The 27,112-nt window shown below is 37.5% G+C and overlaps 1 protein-coding gene across 5 annotated transcripts in view; it reads right to left on the bottom strand.

Annotated features, from left to right (window-relative positions):
- The window catches only part of LOC132152778 (ras-associated and pleckstrin homology domains-containing protein 1-like), a 64,524-nt gene that overhangs the window by 13,389 nt on the left and 24,023 nt on the right, over nt 1–27,112 (bottom strand). For 4 of the 5 annotated variants that reach the window (XM_059561655.1, XM_059561656.1, XM_059561660.1 and 1 more), the window contains exons 3-8: nt 11,346–11,465; nt 10,874–10,976; nt 9,564–10,198; nt 7,897–7,971; nt 4,150–4,227; nt 1,690–1,849 (exon numbers count right to left, since the gene is read on the bottom strand). In XM_059561655.1, coding sequence (XP_059417638.1) covers nt 1,690–1,849; nt 4,150–4,227; nt 7,897–7,971; nt 9,564–10,198; nt 10,874–10,976; nt 11,346–11,465 — 1,171 coding nt within the window. The remainder of the gene's footprint in view (nt 1–1,689; nt 1,850–4,149; nt 4,228–7,896; nt 7,972–9,563; nt 10,199–10,873; nt 10,977–11,345; nt 11,466–27,112) is intronic. The other variant, XM_059561657.1, reaches the window with a different exon arrangement.

Raw genomic sequence — 27,112 nt, 5'->3', positions numbered from 1 at the left:
CTCAGACTGCACATGATTGTATGGGTTAATCCTACTGGGATTTCAGACATAGACTTTCCTAATCTATACTTGTTGCTAATCTAAAGTGATCAAATAAATCAAACAGGACTGCTGTTATGTTTTGAAGACTAGCAGAAAATAGTAAAAAAAAAGATGTGCATTATCATCCATCTGTCATTGTGCTTGATCTTTGGCAAGCCTGACCACATGACTTTAATCTTTATTTTTCATTTCTCTTTATTGATTCAGTCTCTCTTTAGAATAGTCAGTGAAGGAATAGTCTATTATCATCTGTGCTCAAGTGCCACCACACACACCACACAGCATGTGCATTTCCTGCCCACGCACAGTCTACTATGAAACAGCTTTGTTTACGATGTACCAATGTAAATGATATTTAAAGTGATGATATTTAAGAGTTTTGTTCAGCAATTAGCACCAAATTAGAAGTTACTGAGATATCTACAGTACATGCACAACTGTGTATTCTGCTTTGTTTGAAGAGGTGTGTTGGTTAAATAATAAGTAATTATTGCTTTTGAATGTAAATTGTGAATAACACTACTATTCAAAAATATGTAAAGTATGTATTTTTTATGTTTTAGAAAGGAGTGTCTTATGCACATCAAAACTGCATTTATTTCATCCAAAATACAGTAAAAACAGCCGTCAGTAAAGGCGCTCCTGTGATTAGAAGTAGCCTACATCTCCAGCACGTGCGTTCAGATCAGGGTTGCCAGGTTTTCAAAACAAATCCTGCCCACTTGCTTCTCAAAACTAGTCCAAAACTAGCCCAATCGCGTTTCCAGGAGGTTCCCCGATATAAATTGCGTCCCGGGGTTAAAATACAAGTTTTTTGGCAGGGTTGCCTTGGTAAAATTTGCATTTTGGGGGCTAAACATCACGTTATTGGTATTGGGGTTGCTACAACCCACGGACATGAAAAACAACCGCGGACTTGGCAACATTGGTTCAGGTGGAGTGGCATTTACTACACAGAGCCATTGTCCACCGACAAGCTACACAAAATCGCTTTTAAAATCGACAAAGAATCGCCTCCGACTTTGAAATCGATTTTGTGTAGATTGTCAGTGAACTACGGCTCTGTGTAGTAAAGTCCAACCAGGGTTGTCAAGTCTGCGGTTGTTTTTTCATGTCTGCGGGTCGAAGTGACCCCAATACAAATAATGTGATGTTTAGCCCCTTAAAATGCATTTTTTTTCCGCCTGGAACGAAACGCGATTGGGCTAGTTTTGAGAAGTATTTGGGCAGGTTTTGTATTGAAAACCTGGCAATCCTGATCTGAAAGCCTTTACTGACAAGATGCGCATGAAAATCGCATTACATTTTTTTCACAGCCCTAAAAACAGTAATACTGTGAAATATTATTACAACTTAATAAAAAACTGATCAAAGCTGAATTTTCAGCATCATTATCAAAAATAATTTATTTAAAAAAAAAAAGTCTTACTGATAGTGTATACTTAAATACATTTTCTGCTAATTACTTTGGTGTTGCCTGTAAAATTTGCACCAGTTTGTTGCATGTTGGTCTATTACTGTGGTACCAATTCCAAATTCAGTTAAAACATCCTATTCTTGGTTCATTTTCATGTCCATTCCTGTGCAGTTCTTGTCCAGAACAAGCTACAGTGAGGATCAGACAGAGGTCTGTCTTCTGGCTCTTACCCGTCTGGAGTTCAGGGAGGATTTCCACCAGAGACCAGTCCAGGCTATAACCGCAGTGGGATTTGTCCAGCAGGCTGTCCAGCACTTGACGCACCGTCTGTCTCTCATCCACCATCACAGTCTTTGAGCTTTCATCTGACAGGTGCACTCGGATTACCAACTTAGGGGAGAGAAAGAACATAACAAACCATTACATATGTTTGTACATCTTTTGGTGTTCGCGTAAATTTCTCTCATCAGTGGGTTACATGGTGATCTGTGTTTTGTGGCATTCCATGCACTCCAGGCAAACATTCACCTCAGATTTGAGTAAAACAGCAACAACATGAACTGCTCACAAACAATATAAAAAGAAATAACCTTTCCACTTACATATCTCCATTTTAGTAAGAAAAAAGTCCCAGGAACAAGAGAGGCCTATGAACATATAAACCAATAGGAATCCCCTCTCTCTCTAAGACATTGCACACTGACCTACATTTAACCATACACATGGTCAAAGGCCAGTGGAAACACCAGAATCAGCAGAGGTCATTAATCTACTGTCTACTCTAATCTACCACAAGCCACACACTACAGTATATGCTGATACTTCTGAGAAAATAGATTTCTAACCATCACTTCTTTCTAACTGTTGGTTAGATGCACCGATTCAACAATGAATTTTCATCATTCAAAAATATCCACAGATATTTTTAACAGAAATGTATTTCTCAGATCATAATTAGGGAGATCAATATCTCAGAAGGTGACAGCTTCCTCCCTGAGCACCGCCATAAAACCAGCAGCTTGCTACTGTCTGCAAGCACTCATTCCAGATTGACTGTAAATTTTAAGAGTACATTTAAAGCGATTTCACTTCAAGAGAGATTTCAGAGCAGCAGGCTCAGTTTGTGTACCGTGACCTGACCCAGAAAACATTCCACCAGGGCTGCTGAGCCACACTAATATATTTGGAGAACAGATGCTGTGGGACAGTAAGGCCACACGTGTACACGTGCACAGACACACAGAATGTGTTTAAGTTGTCTTGATCATCCGGCTTGTTTGTATAAACACAGCCCTGTTTTCAGATAACAGCACAGAAACCTCAAAAAGCCCAGACAAAGGACATCAATTTTTGTAACTGCACTTTTATCTACTTATATACATTTATACTTGCCAACAAAGAGTGAAGCATCCAAAAAATTCAAGAGATTATAGAGATCAGTAATTTTTATTTACTACAGTATCAAAAAAATACAAAAAATTGCATGGATACTATTATTAATAATATTATTTTTGTTTCTTTAATGGACAGTAACTAAATAATAATTAGTTTATCGAAATTTGTTGCATATTAATAGTTAGTAAGGTAGAGTTAATTTTAGATATTGGTTAGGATTAAGGGATAGAAAATATGGTCATGCAGAATAAGGCATTACTATGTACTTTTAAATACTAATAAACAGCCAATATGTTAGTAATAATATGCATTTTAATAAGCAAGTTACTACAAATAAGCAAGTTAATATTGAGAACTTATCCTTAAACTTAAATGTATAGTTAAGGTCCCCTGATTATGACTGGCTGAGCCACGTTCAAAGCCATTGTAAAATACTCTATAAACACCTTAATGTTTTTTTTTGTCATATATAAAAAAATAATAATAATACGTTTACAATACATTTACATTTATTCATTTGATTATTATTTATGTTGCTGTGTGTTTATTTCTTTAACCCTTGACAGGTGTATGTAGTAACCATAAGCCCCATGGAGCTGTGGTTTATACTGATTTTAGAACAGCTACGCACTCGGCATCGTGCATAAATATAATCACTATAATCAAAGTCATGGCTTTAATGGGCTTATTGCTTATTATAAAACATCAATAACATAACATAATAATGTTAATACAAAGTAATAATAATAATTAGTATTATTATTATTATTAAAGAACTGCTAACCAAAGTAGAAAGTGTAAAAAAAAAAATGGAGCACACCTTTTTGGAAATTCATTAGAAAACACTGACAAATCTTATTTTTATTATTTTATGAACAACAATGATTATAAATTATTATTTTTATTATTGAAACATTAACCAAAGTAGAATGTGTTAATTACAGTAAAGACATTAATACAGACTGACCAATATTCAGTTGACCAGAGTCAACACAGCTCTTCCAAAGCCAAATTACACTAACATTAACACTGAAAATGTGCTATAAAATCATTTCCCAGGTCCCACGAGGGCCTGATTCAGCCGTGTAAGTGTGCTGCATTACACCAGGATGACCCACTTCTACACCACACCACACTGCACATGCTGAGGGTGTCATTTGAAAACGACCGTAGAGCACAGATGTAGCATTACAGGTTATTAAATCACTGTAAACATATGTGTGACCAGGTTTGCGTCACTTGTTCAGTTAAGCTATGTTTACACGTAAACAAAAAAAAAATGCTGGTCACCTCACCTTTTTAACCTGTGCTTCCTTTATCTTCTCCAGAGCTACTCGGATCTTCTCAGCTTTTTGTTTGGCAGCTTGTTCCTCCTAAATATACACATACAAACACAGTCACCTACATCTGAATTATTAGTCCACTGTTATGAGTAACTAACGTCCTACTCCTATGGTTAAACATTTGGACATTTGAAGATCTACGTATAAGATCTGGAATGCACAACCCTCACATTTACCTGGCTTTTCCAGCAAGATGCCATTGTAAAAAGGATTATTTTGATCTTGAAGAACAGATTTTGGGTGCAAAAATAAAGAGGAAGGTACAGGCTTAAAAACAAGCAGTGCTATGACATCTGTAAGGAAATACAATCTGAATGCTCTTCCCCTGGCATTCGCCCCATTTGCATCTGGCAGCCCTTTTGCAATCCCTAATACAGATTCACCACAACAGATTACAGAAAGCTGCTTTTCAATAGTCACATTTAGAGTTATAGGTCCAGTTGAATAGAAAGATATCCCATTGTAGTAAGTCTGAAGCTGGGCCATGTCCGTTCGTGACTGTTCTGGCCATCACTGAGGTGTGCAGATCCATGATCAGAGCAATTTAATGTCCATGTAAATCCGTAATGGTCAGGAAGCTGTGAGATTACTGAAGAATAAATGACTGGAATACCCCTTCAACAGCATAAATGATTCCAAGAGAGAAGCTCCTCTGCCCAAGAGCATAAAATGCATCTACTACAAGCAGCAGAGAGGTGGAGGATGGGCAGAAATGGCTACATTCTACTACCTCTCGTCTACTGGCTAATCTCTCTCTCTCTCTCTCTCTCTCTGTGTGTGTGTGTGTGTGTGTGTGTGTGTGTGTGTGTGTGTGTGTGTGTGTGTGTGAAACAAAGAGATGATCCCTCCCCTTTTACTGTCAGACTTCTGTCAAGCCCTCCCCATCTCTGTTTCTCTGTGTGTGTGTGTGTGCAACTGCTTTAGTCTGGGTTTAGATTTGTGCCGAATCACATTGTATTATCCTCTCACACTACAGTGAATAAAACACAAACACACTAGAAAACGGCTAGAGAATAGGATAGCTACAGAATTATCCTAAAATCTGGACAGACGACGAGAATTACAGCTCAAGCCCCTTGACAGTAAACAGCCTCCCCTGACTAATGCTGAATACATCAGCTATAGAAATAGTAACATGCAAATAGCACAGTATTCATATTCAGAGCTCTGTATTTATTCTTGCTCATATTAATCAGATTTAAAGATTTCTATCCCTCTACTTAAAGTCTATTTGACTGAAACTTAAATGGTAAAAGTAATCCATATGGACTGAGCGGTTTAATCAAAGTCCTCTTACATATTTGCTTTATATGATTTAATTCAAGCTTTTCTTTGCATATAAATATTGATCAATGCAAATACATAAAGTATATTGAATATGGTAAATGGAAGCTCGATTGCACATTGAGCAAAAACAAACCTCATTCTTTCATGTCTTTATGAACATTTCTGAATCTAAAAGTTTTGGTGGAATGGACCATTTCAACAGAGGAACAGAAGTCTCTCAGATTTAATTAAAAATATGACTTGATGATCAAAGCAAGTTTTATGGGTTTGGAACAACATTATGTTAAGTCCATCCATCAATCCACCCTTTTTCCAAACTACTTTATCCTCTACATTTATATCAATTTAAACTATAACACATTTTTATTTAATTGCAGTTAAGATGCAATTAAGTGTCCAAAAACACTACATTCAGTTCACACTTAAGTATTTTGAAGTATTTTATATCTGTAATAAGTACTCTTTTGAAAAGTATGCTCAAGTGTAGTGCACAAGGGCATTGATGAACAGTCTACTCCTCCAACCAATCAGATCACCTCAACTAACTCCAAGCCTTGCTAATGCCGCTACAACACAACTGACTCACACTTTAGATAGTGTTCACAGCAAAGTACAGCAAAACAAAAGACGGTCAGCACAACCGTAAACCGTTTTCCCACAGATGTATTAGGGGTTACTAAAACTAGAGTGCTACTGTACCGAGTCTGAGATCTCCACCTTGATAGTAGATTTTCTAGTGAATGGTTTAACCAACATTTTACGGAAAATTGAACTATATTATAAAGTGCCGATTTTGTATTAATTTTTACGCACTTTTAGAAATAATGAAAACATGAAGGTCCACACTTATACCTGACCATCAGTGGAACATAAGCAGATCTTACGAAACCAACAATAGATTTTTTGACAAAAATGTGAAATATTTATAAACTGCCATAAGATTGTGTTGAATTTAACACACTATCAATCTGGGTCCCAGGACCGGAAGGGACTGGTGAGGCTGCTGTTGGTCTATAGGCCACAATACAGTTTAACAGGATGAACTGATCTGTGCTAAGAAAGCTTAGGACTAACACTGAACACTGCTTAATGGAAGTTTCAAAACAGCTTTGTTTGAGCAGGTAAATCCTCAAGAAAAGAGAAAACACACACTGGTTGATTGTGGCGTTCAGTTGTCTGAGGAAGCAAAACACTTTTGTGTGGGACTGCACCCTGCTGTTTCTGAAGAAACTCGATCTCTTCCTAGAATCCATCTGTTGTGCTGATCATGTCACTTGGTACCTTGCGGGTCTGTCTGCCACCTGTCCACAGCTAACCGATCTGGGGCTGCACCTCTCTAATGATCAGGTACTGTACATACAAACCCTAAGGGAGCAGATAGTCATCACTTACAGTCATTATCACAGATGTTGTGTTACATAAGCAGTGATGAAACAATGTTTCATTCCATAATAATGATTAAAACAAAAAAACAATGTTAATCTAATAGCTATCACAAATAATCAATGTCCAAGTTTTCAGCTTCATGTTCTAATATGACAAGTTTTATATTGTTCTTTTGAACTTAAATGTCCAAATGTTTAACCTCTAGATGGAATGAGCTCAACAAAATCAATTACATATCTTCATACATGTTTAATGATTGAGCTGCTGATACCACAACTCAAAATGCACAAGTATTTCAAAACATGCATGCATGAACATGCTCTCCAGATATATCTTCATTAAATCAACAGTCATAGTGCAAAACAATTCCTTTTAAAGTGGACGTCTCAGATGCTACGGAGCCCCTGAGGGGACATGGTGTTGAAAAATATGCGACAGGAAGGTCAGTTCACACCAAGATGAACATCCAAGGCAAGTTTTAAAAAATAAAAACAATGCATCTCCACGAACCTCTTTGCACCAAACTCTTTGAACGTTCATGACTATTTTATCAATTGTGCTGTTTACTTGTCAAACTTGGTGTGAACAGGACCTAAAATGTAGTGCACTATAACTATTTCAACAATACAAAAATTGAGAGTTTGAGTTAATAGAGACTTAAACGTCCCTGTTTTGTTTTTGAACAACAGAAACATTGTAAATGATATGAAGTATCCATGCACATCGCTTTGCGTTATTCTGATTCTTCTGATGTCCTTTGACATAGTGAATTCACTGGCTACAGATGAGGAATCAGCATGACACGGGAGGTGGGGAGATGGTCAGGGTCAGTATGAATTAACCAAAAAAAAAGGTTACAGGAATTATACAAAGCTTTATTTCATTAGAAAAGCTTAATTATGTCTTAACATCAAGAAACATGATGAAAGAAGAATGGATGAAAATGTAACATGCTTGCATGCACAGAAGGGTTAGGAAGCCACCAGGAGAAACTCAATACATCCAGAGGTGGAAAGAGGGCATCACCTTGGTCAGCAAGTGAGAGGGCTTTCCTGCAATGCTTTTCAGAATGAGAGAAGTCTCCCTGTCCAGATACGAGTGCTTTGTGCAGAGAGAGAAGAGAGACATTAGTGCTTTGATTAATAAACATGAAGGATTTTTCATAGTGTGAAAGCATAGGGGAAAATTGTGAGCAATAATCACTGAAACTAACAAAAAAAAACAGTTCAATTTCATATAACACGATTAGCCATTCTATACGGACAATCATGAAAAGCATTATGGTGTTGTATAAGATGGACTTTTTTTGATTGCTTTTTTTTTTGTGAAACATTGTGCATAATGAAATTGCTAACTGAATAAAATGCAATAATAACAATAATAATACATTTAAGTTAATATCAAATGGTTAAAAAATAATAATGAAAATAAATATTTGCTATGCATTTTATGCTATTATTACACACTTATTATGAGAACTAAAACAATTAAAAATCAGATTGTCAGTAAAGCTCTGTGGGATAAGATAGATTAGTGAAAACCCTCCACATCAGTCTGCTCTGTAAGACTATTGTTCTGAACAATCAAAGGAAGCATCTAGACAGTGACAGTGTTCTATATGCCTTCTTAAATCATCACCACAAACTCATTCTGTTCGCAGGCTGGTTCATATTACCTAACACGGTTAACATACTAATATAACAAAACCCAAAAAATTGCTGTTTGGTGGCAATGTGAAAAAGCCTCAAGTAAAAGAAATAATGTGCCACACACCTGATGCATGATGACCTCCCGTTCATTTAAGAAATAAAATATAATTGATAACTGACGCATTTGAGAAGTCTGCATTTGTTTAACTTTACCAACGATAGGTTGAAAGTTACTAAAAAAAATTATTTGTGGTTAGACGGTCTCAATACAACAACGAAATACAACCCAAACTGCAGCAAAATCACTTATCTGTGTAATTAAGTCTGCAGTGAGGGTAAAAGCCCTCGAACAGGGACAGAAGCAGCGCTCTATTTAATGCTTAATCTGCTTTGCTAGAGGCCTGACGAACTGTCTGGGTTCTGTTCCAAAACCAAGTGAGTTGCCTACATGGGCAGCATTTTAAGCGCTTTAGACATGAAGGCTGTTCCAACAGGCATCCCACTGAACACAACGATATCCAAAGGCCCCATGGCAAGTTTTTCCATCCTTTACTGGATAAGGATTAAACGCAAGGATTAAAAAAATAATAATTTTACTCACTATTTCTATCTTAAAATATTATAATAACATGACATAACCAGAAAAAAGTGTATTATAAAATGTCTATGGAGTTTTAATAAAATAAGAATTACTTATTTTACATGATTCTTCCATGTCTAGAAATCACACAATGGTACATCATATACCTAGGTTTTCCAAAACCCTGGTTCCACAGAGCAGAAAAAAAACTAATGTTGAAAAGTTTAACTAAAATAAAAAATATTTCGATTTTAATTAGTTTTGGCTTATTTTGAATTATTTTAAGTCATCTTGAGTCCGCCTTAGAAGTTTGCTCTGACCCCCTATCGGGCCCCGACCCCTGGTTGAGACAAACCAAGTCATGTTGCATGCATGCTTCAAAGAGGATTCTTAAACTGTTTCAAGCTCAGTGAAAAAAAAAAATCCATCCAAGATGTCAGACAATAGGATATAACACTGTTTACCTCTGACCTCGGCTGGTCCTGTCCGTCCTGTAACCCGTCCGGATCAGACTTGGGTTTTTCAATGTCCAGCGAGTCCATGCTGGACGCAGAGGCCGAATTAATGCTAAAGCGAGAGGAATAGTCAAAGGACCGCACTTCATGCTCGGTGACCGTACCCACTGACCCTGTCCTGCGATGATGATGATGATGATGATGGGATGTTGGCCGCCGCATGGTGGAGGAAGAGTACGGTGCTGAGACTGTAGAGCCGAAGGATGTGGAGCTCTGCCTGGCTGCTTCGTCCATGCTTTGGGAGGCTTTTTCCAGCTCGGCTGTGATGTCATCCAGAGAGAAGTTGGATGCCAGTGGGGGTCTGCTGCTGGAGCTGCCCACCCTGATGGTAGATGCGGGTGAAACGCGGGTGCTACTGCTAGTGCTGCCGCCACTGCTACTCGCCCCTCCACTGCTGCTGCCCGTGTGCTTGGTGCTGTGACTGCGTCCGGCCAGGGGCTTCTGACGGACTTTGGTGTCCCCAGTCTGGCCATGGTGAGAGGAAGCGCTGCTAGGCTTACTGATGGTGCTGAGCTCCTGCTCGATGGAGCAGAGGTCTGCCATCAGAGCATCCAGTTCCACAGTGTCACCCTGGCTCAGAGCCTCTGTAAGGAAACAAATGTAAACAAACCAGCTCATTTAAGCACGCCAAATATTAAGATTAACGACAGTTAGCATAAGCTAGAGGTTACTGTTTATATAGTTTTAAATATGGCTATATCTAACAAAAATGCATCAATTCGCTTCAGAACACTGAAGTGTCCATGTGGGACACATTTTTAGGATGGATGGATGCACTTTATTGGACGTCTTTTGGACTAAAAATAACACCCATTCACTGCCATTATAAAGCTTGGAAGAGCCATGACATTTTTAAAAAGAACTCCGATTAGATTCATCTGAAAGAAGAAAGTCATTTACACCTAGGATGCCTTGAGGGTGAGTAAATCATGGAGTAATTTTCATTTCTGGGTGATCTAGAGATTTTTTCAAAAACATTAAAAAATAAAACAAATCTCATCAACTCCAAACTTTGAATGGTAGTTTAAATAGTCATATTGGCATTTGAATGTCAGTGATTTGAGAATCAATAAGCACCTGACGAGGTCATCAAAAAAAAAAAAAAAGGAAATAAATCATAATGATCCTTATGGAGTCATAATGACATTAAAATAATAATAATTTTACAATCTAAAGCCCTCATCTGAGGTCATAATGATACCATAATACGATAATATAATATTAGAGATAGTAAAGTAGAGAATACACTGTGGCCTTACCGTTGATGTTATAAACGGAGAAGCGATAGGCCATGTTGGCCATGTTTGACTCTCGTCTGAGCGGTGCTTTCTGCACCTTCTCTGGTCTCCCGTCATCTAGACTCTAAAAACAGCAAAACAGATAAAGAGTGGTGAGACTACACACATACTGTAGTTTAACCTGTGTCAGTACAGTGAATAACACGGAAGAGGGATTTCATGACTTTCTGGTTAATTTAGAAAAAAACAGATTATCATCTGATGTCATTCATACCTAATACATTTTGTTGCATAACATTAAATACTAATAAAAGAAGCTTAAACAGTAAATTGAAATGCATCTACGAGGACACTGCACAAACCTGAGTTGAATGACGGACAGACTCATAACACTGCTTGAAGCCACACAGGTAATGACATCACAAACCTAATCTAAACTGACAACCAATGAGATTATTACACAGATTTACTGGTTATCATCTCTCAGCCTTACCTTTGTCAGTTTGTCCAGTTCTCCCAGCCATGCTCCAAACATTTTGTCCAGGTCCTGGTCCTCTTTATCACTGTCCTCCTCTGCAGCGTGATCCAGCTCGTCATCTGAAAACTGCTCCATCTGGAACAGGACAAGTGCAGGACTACTCTGAATTCATGGGAGAATTAGATTTATTTTATTTTACAGATTTTTTTTTTTTTTTTTTTACAGATTTTTTTATTGAAATTGAAAAAGGATAAAAATGTATCTTATGTGTGTGTATATATATTATAAACACATATAATTATACAAAACATTTCAATTTCAAATAAATGCTGTTTTTCAGAACTTTCTAGTCATCAAAGAATCCTTAATAAAAGTGTATCGCTGTTTACACAAAAATATGAAATAGCAAAATCATTAAGTAGCAAACAAGAAGAAATATGTATTGAGCATCAAATCAGCATATCAGAATGATTTCTGAAGGATCATGAGATGCTCACATGACTGGACTGGAGACTGAAGTGAACTGGAGAAAATCATAATATTTCAATATTTCATTGATTAAAGTATTTTTGATTAATTAAATGCAGCATTGGGGAGCTAAATTTAAATGTTTTATCAACCCCAAACTTTTAAAATAGGTAATGTACTTGAGACTATTTTAATACAAATTTTAGTTGTACATGCCTCAGAAAAAAAAGCAACTAAAAGCACTATCATTCAATACTCATGCTAAGAAATTTGACATGAACCTCACAACATGCTGATTTCTTAGGGCTCTGCCCTAATGCACATGCATCACAGTCCTCAGATTTCATGATGAGCCACTTTAACGTTTCATGATCACACACTGCCCTCTGGTGACCACTAGGACACACAGAAATTGACAATACATGACAGAGACTGCACAAACGAATGTTACCGATGGCCAATGTTGTCACTTCTGTAAATTATAAAGTGCTTATGTAACATCACAGGTCCAATTCTTCTTTGTACTCAGCACTCAAAGCATAAAAGATTTCTAGATAACAAGAATCCCATCCCGTAGAATCGAACACTGCGCAGGACACATGGAGACCCGGTGTGTGTGATGCACGCATCTGCACATATCAGTGTCTTATCATCAGTGTTCATATCAGATGGTTTGGAAATCATCCTCTCCAGTAGTAAATGGTTTTGTCATGCTTAGCAGCAACACATTTCAATCACTGTTAAAACGCTAAGCCAATACCGCTCTCCAGTGTCTAATGTCTGTGCAACACACACCAATCCTCTAATAAGTAGTTTATGTACTAGGCAATGAAAAAAATAAGCACTGTTACACTGTGCATAACAGAATGGGAATAATCCTCTTACGTTATTAAAATCCTTCTTAGGTACTTTGGTCTGAAAATATCCTGTTACTGCTGAGGAAACCTCGTGGACAGACTGTACCAGGCCACAGAAATCTCCACCGTAACCATGTTACGGAAAGGAAAAATATATATATACTAGACATGGGCTATTTACGGTTGTTGTTGGAACAATTTCTTAACCAATCATTCTAAAGCCAACATTCCATAGGTTATGTACGATACGCATTGGGGGTCACTTGAAGTCTGGCAAGCCTGTAATTGTGGGTCAGTCCTTCTCAAATATGCAGAGGGAAACTGGGCAGTGAGATGATGAAGTGCTAGCCAGATGTTCCAGAGTTTAGATCTTCATCAGATCAGCCGGCGGGATCATCAGAAATGGAGAGCAGAGACCACTGCAAATATCTTAAAACACCAGCACAGCTGAAGGATTATCAACATGTCCCATGACCACTTTTACAAAATCCACTGTATTATGACCCTATCATTGTACAGGGATGGTCTCACAGATGATAAAAACATAGTACTTTGATATACACTACCATTCGATAGTTTGTGGTATGAAAGATTTCTTTATGTTTTTGAGAGAAGTTTCCTACGCTTCCCAAAGCTGCATTTATTTGATAAAAAATACAATAATAAAAACTATGAAATATTATTACAATTTAAAATAACTGTTTTCTATTCAAATAAATATTTTTAAATGTAATTTATTCCTGAGATTGTAAAGCTGAATTTTCAGCATCATTACTCCAGTCTTCAGTGTCACATGATCCTTCAGAAATCAGCTGATTTGCTGCTCAAGAAACATTTATTATCATTTCGAAGTCAGCTTAACCCTTTCGAGTCGATTAACGCGGATACGCGTTTTGAGTCATTTTCTCCTGATAACCCCGAAAAGACCTTAAATTACACTTTCAGTTTTAATCGTACAGATAAGAGCAATACATCAATCGAATCTGTAAAGGGTCTACTTTTTTTTGGATACAGACATAATAACAACAAAACTTTGTGCACTTATAAAATAAAGATAACAAACAAGGTGTGCTGTCTGCAGCCTTTGTCTGCGCTTATCTTCATTTACAAACAAGTCATTAAAATGAACTGTTACTCCGTGAATACTCAACGAAAATACATGGGGGAGATATCTATAGAAAGCTTGACATGTCTATTTTTAAACTAAACAAGTGCCGCCGAAAACAGATATTCTGTGATAAAGTAATCCATATGAAAACAACGCGATGTCTGTTTTTCAAGTCTCCCTTCATTATATCTAATGTGACCACGCCCCCGCGCTGAACGCGCTATTCAGATTCAAACTGAAGCGCGCGGCTTGAATACGCCCATAACAGAAGAAAAAGCAGCGAGCCTGTTCTTCAAGTGTTTATTTTACTGTTTGCTTCGCGATGAGAGGAATAAGACATAATTCACCCCAAAAAGATGTCATGTGGTTGAGGATTTGAGAAATGGATTTCCTCAGAAAAAAAGAATGCAGCACTTTATTCAGCAGAGATCATAAACATGAGTAAGTCTCTTTTTATTTATTTATATACTTGTACTAGTTTTCACATAACGTGTAAACATTTTACTAGTTAGACTTTTTCCAAATACTTTTTCCAAACTATAATTCCTGACTAATTATATAATAATGTGAAACATTATGAAGTTTCAATAACAATGTACAATACTATACCATTCAAAAGCTTGATGTAAATAATATAAATGTAACAAATAGATAACTGTCACAAATGTAAAAACATGCTTTTCTTTCAATTTATTCCCCCTAAAAACCCAGAAAAATATTCTCAGCTCTTTTCAACATTAATAATAATTATAATAATAATAACAATAAATGTTTTTTTTGTAGAAAATAAGATTGTTAAAAGGATTCTGAAGGATTGTGTGACTGGAGTAAGGATGCCAAACAATTTGTTTGAAAGTCAGCTTTGATTGTTTCTAATAAACTGTTTAACTGCACCCCCAAGTGGATATTAAATTATGTTGTGGGATAATTAAATATATTCTAAATAAACTACAAACATAAAATTATATAGATTTATTTTGTTCTTGCATTCTCTCTTGTAACTCCTTCCTCTCAGTGGCACAGATGACTGAATGGCTCATTATGCAGCTCATTATGCAGGCCTTTGTCTTCTCAGGTGTAAATCACAATGATATTCATGGTAGTTGACGCCTACTCGCATATGACTTTTACCAACAAAAAGTGTCTTAGAAAATTTAAATCAATATATTGTTCTCTGTGAGTGAGTAAACAAGATGATTTTCACATCATTTAGAAAGAAAAATTCTAGGCTACAAGCTCCAGTTCTCAAAAATCCCGGGAACCATTGTTCTTTATGTGTTTTTTTGCCTTATTCAAGTGTTTTAACATTTTTAGTTTTTCACTAACCACGCATATTTTTTTTCTCAAAAACACAATCATGTACATACATGCATTTCTTATATTATTATAGCCCAGTTTGTGCTGATTACAGTGAGATTAGACTTTACCCTTAGACTCCAGAGGGTAGTAGACTGTAGTTAACACTGTAGTAGAAACTGGAAACTCATAAAAAAAGAAAATCAGGATTATTTGCGGAATAGAAAGTTCAAAAGAATACTGTAATTTTTGATCATATGTATCCTTGCTGAATAAAAGTATTCATTAAAATATATATATTACAGACCCTAAAATTTTTAAATGGTACTGTATACTATGGTACTGAATTATTACCATAAAGACTCTTATGGATCGGGGTTTGAATCTGGCTTGGGTCAGATCCAGCTCCCACATCCCCCTCGCTCTGCACTTTCCTGTCTGTCTCTACTTTTTTTAAAAGTAAATACTAAAAAGCCCCTAAAATGCCTCCACTATAGTGTAATTGGTTCCTGCTTCTAATGATTAATGATTCTAAACATGTCAGTCTCAGGTTTCTGGAAAGTCTTCGGATTCAGATTCCACTCCTTGCATGTTCTCTTGGCTCATCTCTGCAGCCCAGATGCCCTCTGCGGCTTTATCAGCAATTGTTTATGTTTGATCCGAGGAGAGCGAGTGAGTGAAACCAGGGAGAGAATTAAAGGGAAGCGTTTCAGGGAGCTGTGCTACAATTAGCTCCCTGCGGTTAGCAGCCCTGTGATTTGGGCCTGGACTGGCAGGCCCGGGGCGTGGGCCGCTACAGAAACTCAATCTATGCATGAAAAGGTCCCTGCTGATAAACACACTGGCCGTGTAGAAGAGCAAGTGAGTATGTGTGTGTACATGTGACAACAACAACATCAGCATCATCATCACCAGAAGGTCTGTGATCGCACGTGCTGCAAAGCCATGCCACGGTAGTCTAGTCTAATCAATGCTGGACCGGACAGCTTGGCTCGCACCTTTTCCGTTTTATGCAAAATCCGTCTGGAGAGACAGCGGCCACGTGCAGCATCAAACCTGCAGAGGAGGCATCTGTTTCTCATCACTGCCTTACACATTCCACTCACAGCTCTGATAGAGCTACATAGGAGAGCCAGCAGCGTTAATACTTCATACCTAATAATTAATACAGAAACATGTGTACTACCAACACTGCCATGTTCTTGCATTGTCCACATTCTGTGAGTGTGCTGAATCAGATCTATATCAACATAATTATCATCAAAGGAGATTACTGCAAGTCCACCATTACCTTCATGTGTCAACTTGGAAAAAATGCTTTCTGGGTGCTACCATATTTTCTGGAAAAGAAGTCACACTGGGTCAAATAACTGGGACATAAAAACTGCATGTATAGAAACAGCAGTAAAATATGATAAAAATTGCTGACAATTTTTTATGACTTTGCCTCAAAATAAGGTTATACTTTTACTACGCATGCGCAAGGGTTCCTCAACTGTGCGCATACGTTAGTGGAACCAGACGATAGGCTTAAATGTTTCCCGGCTTGACTGTTAAAAGCAGATGATTGGCTTTCCAGCGGGAGGGGCGGGACATGTGCATACAACCGCCATCTTTGCCGTTATGGGTTTTCCTTATATAGTTGTATTGAGGATTGAGGAAGTGGCATGTCTCTTATAAATTGTCTCTGGTCTTATCCACTGCGCCAACACCACATATAAATATATTATAAACACCAAGTCTAAACAAATTTCTTTCAAGCTAAACTGAAACGACCAGGGCTCACATACCTCTCACACTTGACACAAATCCAAAATTTTTGCATGCTTGATGTTGATTAATTTCTAAATTGGTAAAACTTTTTTTTTTAATTAGCACCAAACAACTGAATGCACTTTTGACTATGAGCAGTACTGCAAGTGTTGCTAGCTTAGGAAACATATTTAGCTCATCTAAATAGCTGAAATAAGCCATTATAATGAACGGCAGTTTATAAGTTACACTTCATTTAAATTGTTACTGATAACAAATCATAAGCAGCAAAGGAAACATTCAATCTGAGGGCATGTTTCTGTGTATGTGTGTAGGAGGACAGACTAATGTGAACAGGATGTATGCAGAATGTAATAGATTCCTCATCCTCCTCGCGGCTTGTTGTGTAATTCATCCCTCAAGATGAGAGCCACACCAAACCTGTACCATGTCACAACAAACACACACTCCCGAAAGCTGTTCATCAATAGATGTGACTCATTGAATCAGTGACATTTAATATTATATAACAAACGGCCCATCAAATCCTTAACTGATCCTGGGTCAGAAAACAGCACCAAATCTCCACCAAAGATGCCATTTCATAATCGACCAACCTGCCAGAGGAATTCATCATCTATCTGAGATGTGGATTTGCTAAGAATACTAAAAAAATGAGCAGCTAAATCATGAAGAATGAGTTTAATGGAGATAACTGTTGGGCTGCTCCAAAAGATGTGCTTCAACGTGCAAGAAATACCAGTGTGTTTACTTAGTGATGCGGTCTGACACCAGTGTGGACGGCAGAAAATTGTGTGACCCCTCGACCATCACAGTTGTTCACAATATTTGAATTCCTACTATATAATGTAATGGTAATAGAACAGAACTTTAACTATAAAGTATATTAACTATAATATATTATTAACAGATATAGTAGTGCCAATCTTCAATATTCATTTTTGAATCCAGAAGTTTCAAGAAGTGTTTGTAAATAATAAATTAAAAGGGAAAACAAGAAGTATGATTTCAGTTTACATCTTGATTTTTAAATTTTAAGTTAGACTGCCATAAAACATTAATAGTCACAAGAAACATTGTTCATATTAACAAACTAATTAAATGTAATTACTTTTTTGTAAGTAATGTAATATTGTATTTAAAAATTTTCTCAACACAGTTCAAATGTTACAACAGATTCCTGGTATTCTCAGTCTTTCCCATGATCCCAACTTCATGCTGTTTGAAAATGGACAGCAACTGTGTGAATTGTGCTTCCCACGGCCTGACCTTATAAACTTTGATCTCTGGGTCAGAGGTCAGTAGTGTGTGATGGAACAAGCTCAAATCAGCAATGGAACTCTGGTGTCTGGCAAAGCTCTTAAACTTGACACCGAGCATTAATTTATGCCATTATAAGACCCAACAGTCACAGCATAATAATGTGATCTAAAGTAATTTTTTGGGATGTGTGGGCCTATCAGAGGCATTAAGCTCAGAGTTAGTCTGCTCTCATGCAGCATGAGGAAAATGGATGCAAGTAGACACAAGTGGGCTTGTGACCACTGTGCATTCGTCACACCACACATGGCATGTCTTACAGTGTGTGTGTTTTTAATGGGAGCATGGAAAGCCCAGAAAACACAGATAAACTAACACAAACCACAGACCCAGCTGGTCTACAGAGATCAACACATCACCTGTGAGTGCATCAAACGACTCTACATATTTCACACATGAGTGTAGTCCACAAAACAGGATATTAAATGGGCATAATTCAACTTGTGAATTACACTTCTATTCAAAACGCTTGGGGGCAGTAAGATTTATTAAAAAAAATATATAATTAAAAGCATTCCTCTGAAACCATCACATGATCTTGCGTGACATCTTGTGGCAAGGAACAGCTTCAAAACAACAAGTGTGCATCGAAGCATGCAATTATACACCATTATCAAAATTAATGATTTAGATTGATTTAGATGCAGACATATAATCTGATATATGAAAACTCACAGTCTTGAAAGGAATTATAGACACGTGGCGGCACCTAAGTAGTTCTTACACTTTTGCATCCATGCAAATCTTATCCAACCCCCTCACTTTCTGTTCTTAAACCATTTCAGAAACATTATAGTACACTGTATAGTTATATAAAAAAAACTATAAACAGTGTATTTAGAGAGTAGTTTCCATTCGCAAGTCCAGCATTCATCTGATACAGATGTGGTTTACTCCAAAAGCTCAGAGCTCTGTGTTTGCAGTTTGCAGATCTCTGGTTTATTGAGCCCAACTTCAGGAGCAGTAATAATAGAGAGGGGGGTTTGGTTTGTTGTTGGGCTAACGTACAGTAACTCAGTGATGACTGGGCATAATCACAAAGAAACTTCCATGTTCCTTGAGGAGCATGAGTGGAAACATTCCTCCAACCACACCAACAACTCAAGTCCAATGACTTTTAGGAAAACACAGAACATTGAGGAGTGTTTTCCCATGACTATGGTACAGCTGTCCTCCTCAGGGATGGGTGACTCGGGACACGACCGCAGTAAGCTCCTCGCACGAGGCACTTTCCAGCTGAGCTGTGGGGAGGATACAAGCAGAACGTCAAGCCAGAAAGAAACCGCTTCAAATAAGATCCAGATTTCCCTTCATTCACTCTGCCTTTACCTCCAGGAGAAAAACAAATGTACTCGTGGTGAGGACTAGCTGGCCTCAGTCATCGTAGGAAAAAATTAAAATGAATCAACAAGAGAGTCCAACTCTCAGCTTAGTATTCCAGATGTGAGCGAGGGAGCACAGAAACACACAAACACAACAGCCCTTTCCTCCCTGCATACCTCTCTTTTCCTCACTGTTTGTCTCTGATCTTCTTCGTAGTTTGATTGCAATTACTTCCCAGAGAAAGAGAGGAGTGTTGCAGGCAGAAAGCTAAAGACAGCTTTCCACACAGTCAACAAAAACAGTACCAAGGGGATGTTTAGACTGAAGCTCAGGGCACAGTGGCTTTGCCATTAAACTGTCTGCGAGTAGGCTCTTTAAAAGAAGAAAAGAGCCTACTCGCTGAAAAGAAGAATTTTATCTCTATTCAGTATCAAAGGGAGGTCCCTTGGTGAGCCACTGTGTGTGGACACCACAAACACACACACAACACACACCCCTATCTAGACAGGGACCAAAATAGCAAAACAAATCTTAAGAGAGGCGTGTGGTATTCACAGATTAATAAAAGTAAGTGACAGAACTATACAGGTCATCGCTAGACAGCAAAGATAAGTTGACTAAATAAACATTGAACAACATTTCCAAATTTTAATTGGTGGTAATTGGTAACATCTATTTTTCCCTAAGATATAATAAAAGATTATGGCCAAACTACCCAGCAGTGTACTATGAAAAGGTTTTCTTTTCAAGATTTTTCTTTTTCTTTTAATAAGCATTTTCCACCTTAATTCTGCCAGTTGTATTATCCTTACATTTTTTACTCTGTCCTAAAAATATCAGAATGCAGTTCACTTTAAACATGCTCATCACAGAAGAACAATTTTCAGCTCACTGTATGTATGAACTGGAACTTTACAGAATTTTTAAATAGATTTAGAAAGAAAAAAAAAATTTTAGTTGGAAAAAAAAAACCCAAGCACAAAACAAATTGTTCCAGACGTGACAGCTTTCAAATGATAAGTTGCATAAAGTGCATGACACATGGTGCCATGGCAGTGTGCAAATCAGTCTCCTTGGTCAACAGATGGTACTGTCTAACCTAAATCATCTTATTCGAGTCAGCACAGGTTGTCAGAGACCACATGTAACAGGCAGACTGAGGTGCAGGGATGCTGGTGCTCAGCCAATGCCACTGTTTCTGGCACGATCCCTACATATGGGAGTGATCACAGGCCGTATTCCCACTGATCCCTGAGATCCTTAAGTGTTATTAAAGCAGCCCTTTATCTCCAAGAGAGGCTGAAAAACACAAAATTATGTGTGTGACTGAGTGCCACATTGTGTTTGGGGAAAAACAGATTGAAAATGTAAAAGAAGAGATTGAATAGAAAAAGTATCAAGAATCCAACTGAGGATGTGTGCTGGAAATGTTTAAGATTTCTCCATTTGAAGCATTTCGCCGAAGACTGATGAAATATGTCCTACTGAACAGGTCATGATTGCCTTTCCATTTACTGCACGAGACCTGGATGCTATTCCACTACAGTTTTTCGTTCTAGTAAGCTCTACATTCCAGTCAATGAGATCAGCTCCAAGTCCCAATAACATGCTAGATACCTAACTGCAGTGTGTTACTTTAGTAACATATGATGTTCCTCCACACAGTCGTATAGATCATTGTAAAAGACTGCTGAAAAAATGCCTTTGCAAAGCCTTATGGAAACATCATTTTGATCTGTCTTCATTCTGGTATGGAACATCCAATTTTTATGATCCAGTAAATTCCTGATGAATAAAACAATTTCTTAATTATGGCTATTGATATTACATGACCAAAGACACAACTGATCTAATGATTCACTACTCAGCTGATGGTAGCAGCAGACAGGACTGTCTTATTTTAGAGGCTGGTCTAACTGGTCAAAGGATTCAGGAATGAAAATGAGCTGTTCATCAAAACACTAAAATAACAGCCAGACTAAAAATGTCACTGGAAAAACACTGTGGGAAGACAGATGAGGTATATAAAACTGGCCACTGCTCTGGGCGGCACTGAAGTCACACTCATGCCATTATGTAAGCATGCGGTCTGTACTACCAAGCCTGTTCAGTAGCTGTAAAATGTACAAGCCCTGTGTAAAAACAGCAGCCTGCCTACATGACCTTTCAGAGATAAAGTCAGAACATGAAGAGTGTCTCACACCCCCCTGGACTACACCCATCACACATCTATCACTGGACCACACTTTTCCATGAAATGTTTCTTTCTAACAGACCGAAGTATACTAAGGACTCACAAGCAAATTCTGGAGAACAGTTCAAAGGTTTGTGTGATTATTCATGGCTACTATATATGGAAGATGTTTTTAAAACCCCATGAAATCAAAGTTTTGAGCCTTTTAGTCCATGTGTGCTAGTTCTGAGGTCATTTATATGCTAGTGTATGCCTAAAAGTTAATAAAAAATGATTTTTGCATATATATATACCCACCTAACAATTTCTATTTCAGGAAAAAATACTGATTTCACATCCTGCACTAAGACATAATAATTTGAACTTTTTGTCCAATCAAATGCCTCCAACTTATACCAGTTGCCTTGACTAGATACATCACTGTTCATTATAATTTATTTCATAAATAAATAAGACAAAGCATTTTATATGTCCTTTCCAAACATCCTGTTTCAATTGGAAATACATTAAAACAGGAAGGAAAACTGCTTGACAAGCCACGTTTTCATGAATGCGTACACAAGTTCAATATTTGTGAAAAAATTAAGTGCCAAAAACCAAACTCTTTGATCGTACTGTATATTCACTCAGTATGCTAATCAGGATTAAGTATAAGAAAAACTTATTCTCTTAGATGATGTGGAGAGTTTTTCTTCCCAAGGATTGCACTGCTTTAAATGTTTATAAAATTAGAGTCAAGTAATATCTCAGTGGCACCACAAAGTCTCCATGTTTATTACCTCCAGAACTCAGTCATCCAAACACACAACCTTGTCATTACAAGACAGATATTGGAGATGATCAGGACGAATGTGCACAAATCAATCAGCCAATCTGTCACACAATGCATTTTAAAATGTCTTCGTGCAAAGTGCAAAGGTTGGCGTACAAAGCAGAAATCTGTGATCTCCCTTGCTTTCACAATGAAGGCATAAAGAAAACCATGTGTCAATTAATTTGGTCTAGGACGCTGACTCTTAAAAAGTTGCAGGTTTAAATTTGCTGCAGACTTGCACAGGCGGCACTATTTGCAACACATAAAAGCAAGAATTTGAGTGCTCTTTTCCTGGAATGAAGAACACTAAATATCTGCCGGTCCCTTCTCATCGCTCTCATTATTGCAAAACTATCGTCATCGTTTCCCAACTTGATGCCACTGCAGATTTCCAGTCTTTACTAAAATAATCTTGTGAGTTAATAATAGGAGACCTGTATTTATTCAGTCAGATCTGCCGTGCTTCTGTTGCCTGTCATTTCCACATCCCTGACCAGGATAAACAAAGAGCCACCCAACACTCTCCCTGGTCAAACGCCTGGGGAGACGATGGTCCAACCTCATGAATTCACAAACGCACACGCAAATCACTTAACAACATCTACACATGCAACCAACTGAAAAGTTTAAATTTGGTTTAAAACCATAGACTGTATAAAAAAAAAATAAAAAAAAAACACACATGGATGTAGTGTCCGTGACATCACCCGTAGGTTTCTAAAGAGAACTTTTGAGGCCTAAAGTGTGCAGAAGGGTCCGTTTAACTTAGAACTGTAAGGATTAATATAATTTAAATGGATGGTTATAAATGAAAATCACCCCCCTACCAATTGTAATGAAGTGTAAAATTACAAAGACCAAAACCACTTTTTGTCCCAGGCTGTAAACATGTTTTTTTTTCTGCTGTAAAGTTGGGCATTTTAACATAGGGAGTCTATGGGATTGACTCTCTTTTGCAGCCAGCCTCTAGCGCCCAGTTGATGCAATACAGTTGAAGTCACTTCCTTGTTGGTTTCAAGAGAGACCAGAAGGTTGCCGCTTGTTTAAAATATAATAGATCTATAATATTTTACAGATGACAAATGTCCATCAAATTGGTTTGTTATAGGGTGGGAGCTCATACAAGTGATTCACTTTCCAGGAAAAGATGAAAACAACGAAGAGAGAGGATGATCTTCTCAAACAGAAGCTACGGAGAGATGAAAAGGGATTGTTTCCCGAGTCTCCATGAGCAGGATGCAGGTCATTCATCACTGGCGTATTTGTATAGGAGGGCAATACTGCTGTTTAAAGATTGTCTCAATAGCCTATTTTGCCTTTTCCAAAAGCAATTTTACCTCACCAGAAAATCAACAAGAAAAAATGTATAATCCTAACTCTTAAAAAAAAAAAAAAAAAAGATTTCAAAATTACTTTGGATACAATACTAAATATAAAAAGTGTGTTTGCTGCATTTAATGAATATTTACACACAAACTAAATACAGTAGATGGATGTTTTTATGCATGAAAATCATACCCCAGTGAGACCCGTTCTCATGACCTTGCTTTTGGATCAACAAACCCATAGCCAGAACCTACTGTAATCAATAATCACAGATACATCCACCCTTACTAGAGAAAAAGGTATTCATCCTGTCTTATTCAAAAAAGTTACATTCTTGAAAAACAAATAGGGATATCAATTTAAATATTAGAATTCACTACACTGGGGATAGTTGATGGTGTCTGGCTCTAGAACAGCTGCCTTTCCATTAACCAAATAAAACACTGGAACCAAAGCTAGGCCAAGTATTCCAGCCATTTGTCTCGTCAATCACGTGGTCAATTCACATTAGCGAGAAAGCACGGGGTTAAAAGGAGGAGGGAAGAGAAAAGATGTGGAAGCAAAAGGAGGATTCAAAGGTCCTAACATCCAGCATCAGAGTGACAAAGCATCCCTAATTTCATCATTCACGCACAACTGAGTGTTGTAAACGGGAGATGTGCTAGAAGACTCCCTATGCAGGCTTGGCAACACACACAATGGTACAGAATCTTCACACGAGGCTCTGCCAATTAGATGCAGAGCAGAGGATCCAAAACATACTCCAAATTAACAAATTAGTTTTCAGATTAGCCATTTCTTCAATCTTGATATAATGAGGTTAGATGCTTAATTCAGTTCAACTCACCTGATTGATCATTTCTCGCTAAAAATCACACACAAAAGCACAAAGTAAGATTTCCAGCAGGGATGCTAATTGAAATATTAAACGCAAATTCAGCTCTTGAGGTTTATGCAAGACTTAAAAGGTCTCTGCTCATGTCTAGTTGCCCCTTTATAGATCTCAAGGCCCAGAAGGGTGTGGCGTCTGCCAACAACACATATTGGCGAATCCCCAGACGTCGCAACCAGCAAAGATGCTCCAGTTTTTCCAATCCCAGCTGCACAGTAATAGGGTCACACCTGATAACACACTTGAAATACACAGCATGTGCTTCAAAATCGACCTTATGAAAACACAAGCAAGCCGTCCTCTAGGTCCATTAGTTAAAAGTCACAAAATCGTCCAACATAAATAAAAATTATTCTTAAATTCCTAAAATTAAAAGGTTCCAAAAGGTGGTTTTTGTATCGATGCAATAGAAGAACCATTCTGGGTTTCACAAAAAACCTTCTTATAGAAAGAGTTCTTATAAGAACATTTAAAAAATATATATTTTTTCACTTTAAAGATCCATGGATGAATGGAACAAGCCAAGCCTCTGTAATATCACAGCCATATCCCATAGGTTAAACATATAGACAAGGCTAAAACTCTAGCTGGGATAAAAGAGGGCAACACTGTCTGCCTCAGGGCACTTAAGGATATAAGGGGTCCTGATTCAGTGCCAGTACAAAGATGGATCAGATGCAGTCTTGCTGATGCTACCATTAAGTTTAATGAGTAAGGAGAAAGAGGGGTTTCTGCAGTAGACAGTGAATGGAATCAAAGATGATGATTCTGGTACAGGATAGTCCAGCTGAGGCCCCATTTACACACAGCAGGGGGGCGGTGTTCATCCACAGAGACATAATGCACCACACTATGAATCAATACTGTTGCCCATGCTCTTTTTATACAACCCACAAGCTTTGAACATGGGCCAGGCTGCCAGAAGTGCTTGTGTACACATCACAATGACCTGCACTTCATCAATGGCAAAGCTGAGCCTAATTTGAGTTCATGCAAACATGGCCTGGAGCTGGTCAGAAATGTTTTCAAATGTAGATCACTTGCCATGCTACACTAAACCCTTTTAATACTGTTAAGGGATGTAGAGGACTGTGATTTGCAGCAACCAGAAGTCCTTCGTGCAAACCTATAGATTCGAGAGGATAAAAAAAATGTGCATAACATAACATACCATTAAAACATTTGGGTTCAGTAAGATTTTTCTAAAATAAACTAATAGTTTTATTTGGCAAATATGCATTAAATTTGTTTGACAATAAAGACATTTATATATATGTATACATTATGTTATATTAATGTGGTAACACATTGAATGGGTAGATAAAAAGCACATTCCAATCCTCCATTACGTGCTTTCCTGTGGGTGCTCTGACATCACTCCATCACTTCCTGTACCCACTTGCTCTTTTCTTATCTCCAGTACAGTACAGTACTTATCAGAATCCAGTACAGTCAGAGCAGTCAGTCTGAATGGTGCTGAAAGGTCAAGGCGGAACAGAATTCAGTAGAATAAGTCTGCTAAGGTCAACAACACTTCAGGATCTACATTTGAAAGAGCTCATGAGTCAGCCAAAGGTCATTCGTCCAAACAAAAACAAAGATCCTGGTTTGTACACGTTATGGATAGAATCAAAACTATCACACCCTTTCTAGAGGGCTGCATAGGAGGCAGACACACCAAGCAGCCCTTGAAGATGAGAAATTTGGATAGACTGACCACAATTTAGCCTAGAGATCCTCCATTGTGTTGGGCCCACAAATGGCACTATCCACGATTAGGGTATACAAATAAACTTTTTTTCAACAATATGTTAGTGAAAAGAGATGATATTTTAGAAAACATTTGTCCATCTCAAGGGGTTTTTATATCTGACCCGGGACAACAAAACCAGTCATATGGGTAAATTCTTCGAAATTTTGATTTATACATCATCTGAAAGCTGAATAAATAAGCTTTCCCTTGATGTATGGTTTGTTATGATAGGATAATATTTGTTTGAGATTTGAAAATCTAGAATCTGAAGGTGCAAAAAAATCTAAATATTGAGAAAATCACCTTTAAAGTTGTCCAAATTAAGTTCTTAGCAATGCATATTACTAATCAAAAATCAAGTTTTAATATGTTTACAGTAGGAAATTTGCAAAATATTTTCATGGAATATGATCTTTACTTAATGTCTTTACTTTATAAGGATTTTTGGGCATAAAAGAAAAATAAATAATTTTGACACATTAAATGTATTTTTGGCTAGTGCTACAAATATACTCCAGCGACTTTTAAGGTTTTGTGCTCCAGGGTCACATATGATGATTGCAATTTTTGCAACCCTGTTACTAAATCTGAGACAAGAAACAATGATTTGAAGGATTTTCAAGTTAATTTATAGCAAATATTAAACATAAATAAAATA

This window comes from Carassius carassius, chromosome 11, assembly GCF_963082965.1.
Source record: "Carassius carassius chromosome 11, fCarCar2.1, whole genome shotgun sequence".
NCBI lineage: Eukaryota > Metazoa > Chordata > Actinopteri > Cypriniformes > Cyprinidae > Carassius > Carassius carassius.
This window is presented reverse-complemented; position numbering and strand designations above follow the sequence as displayed.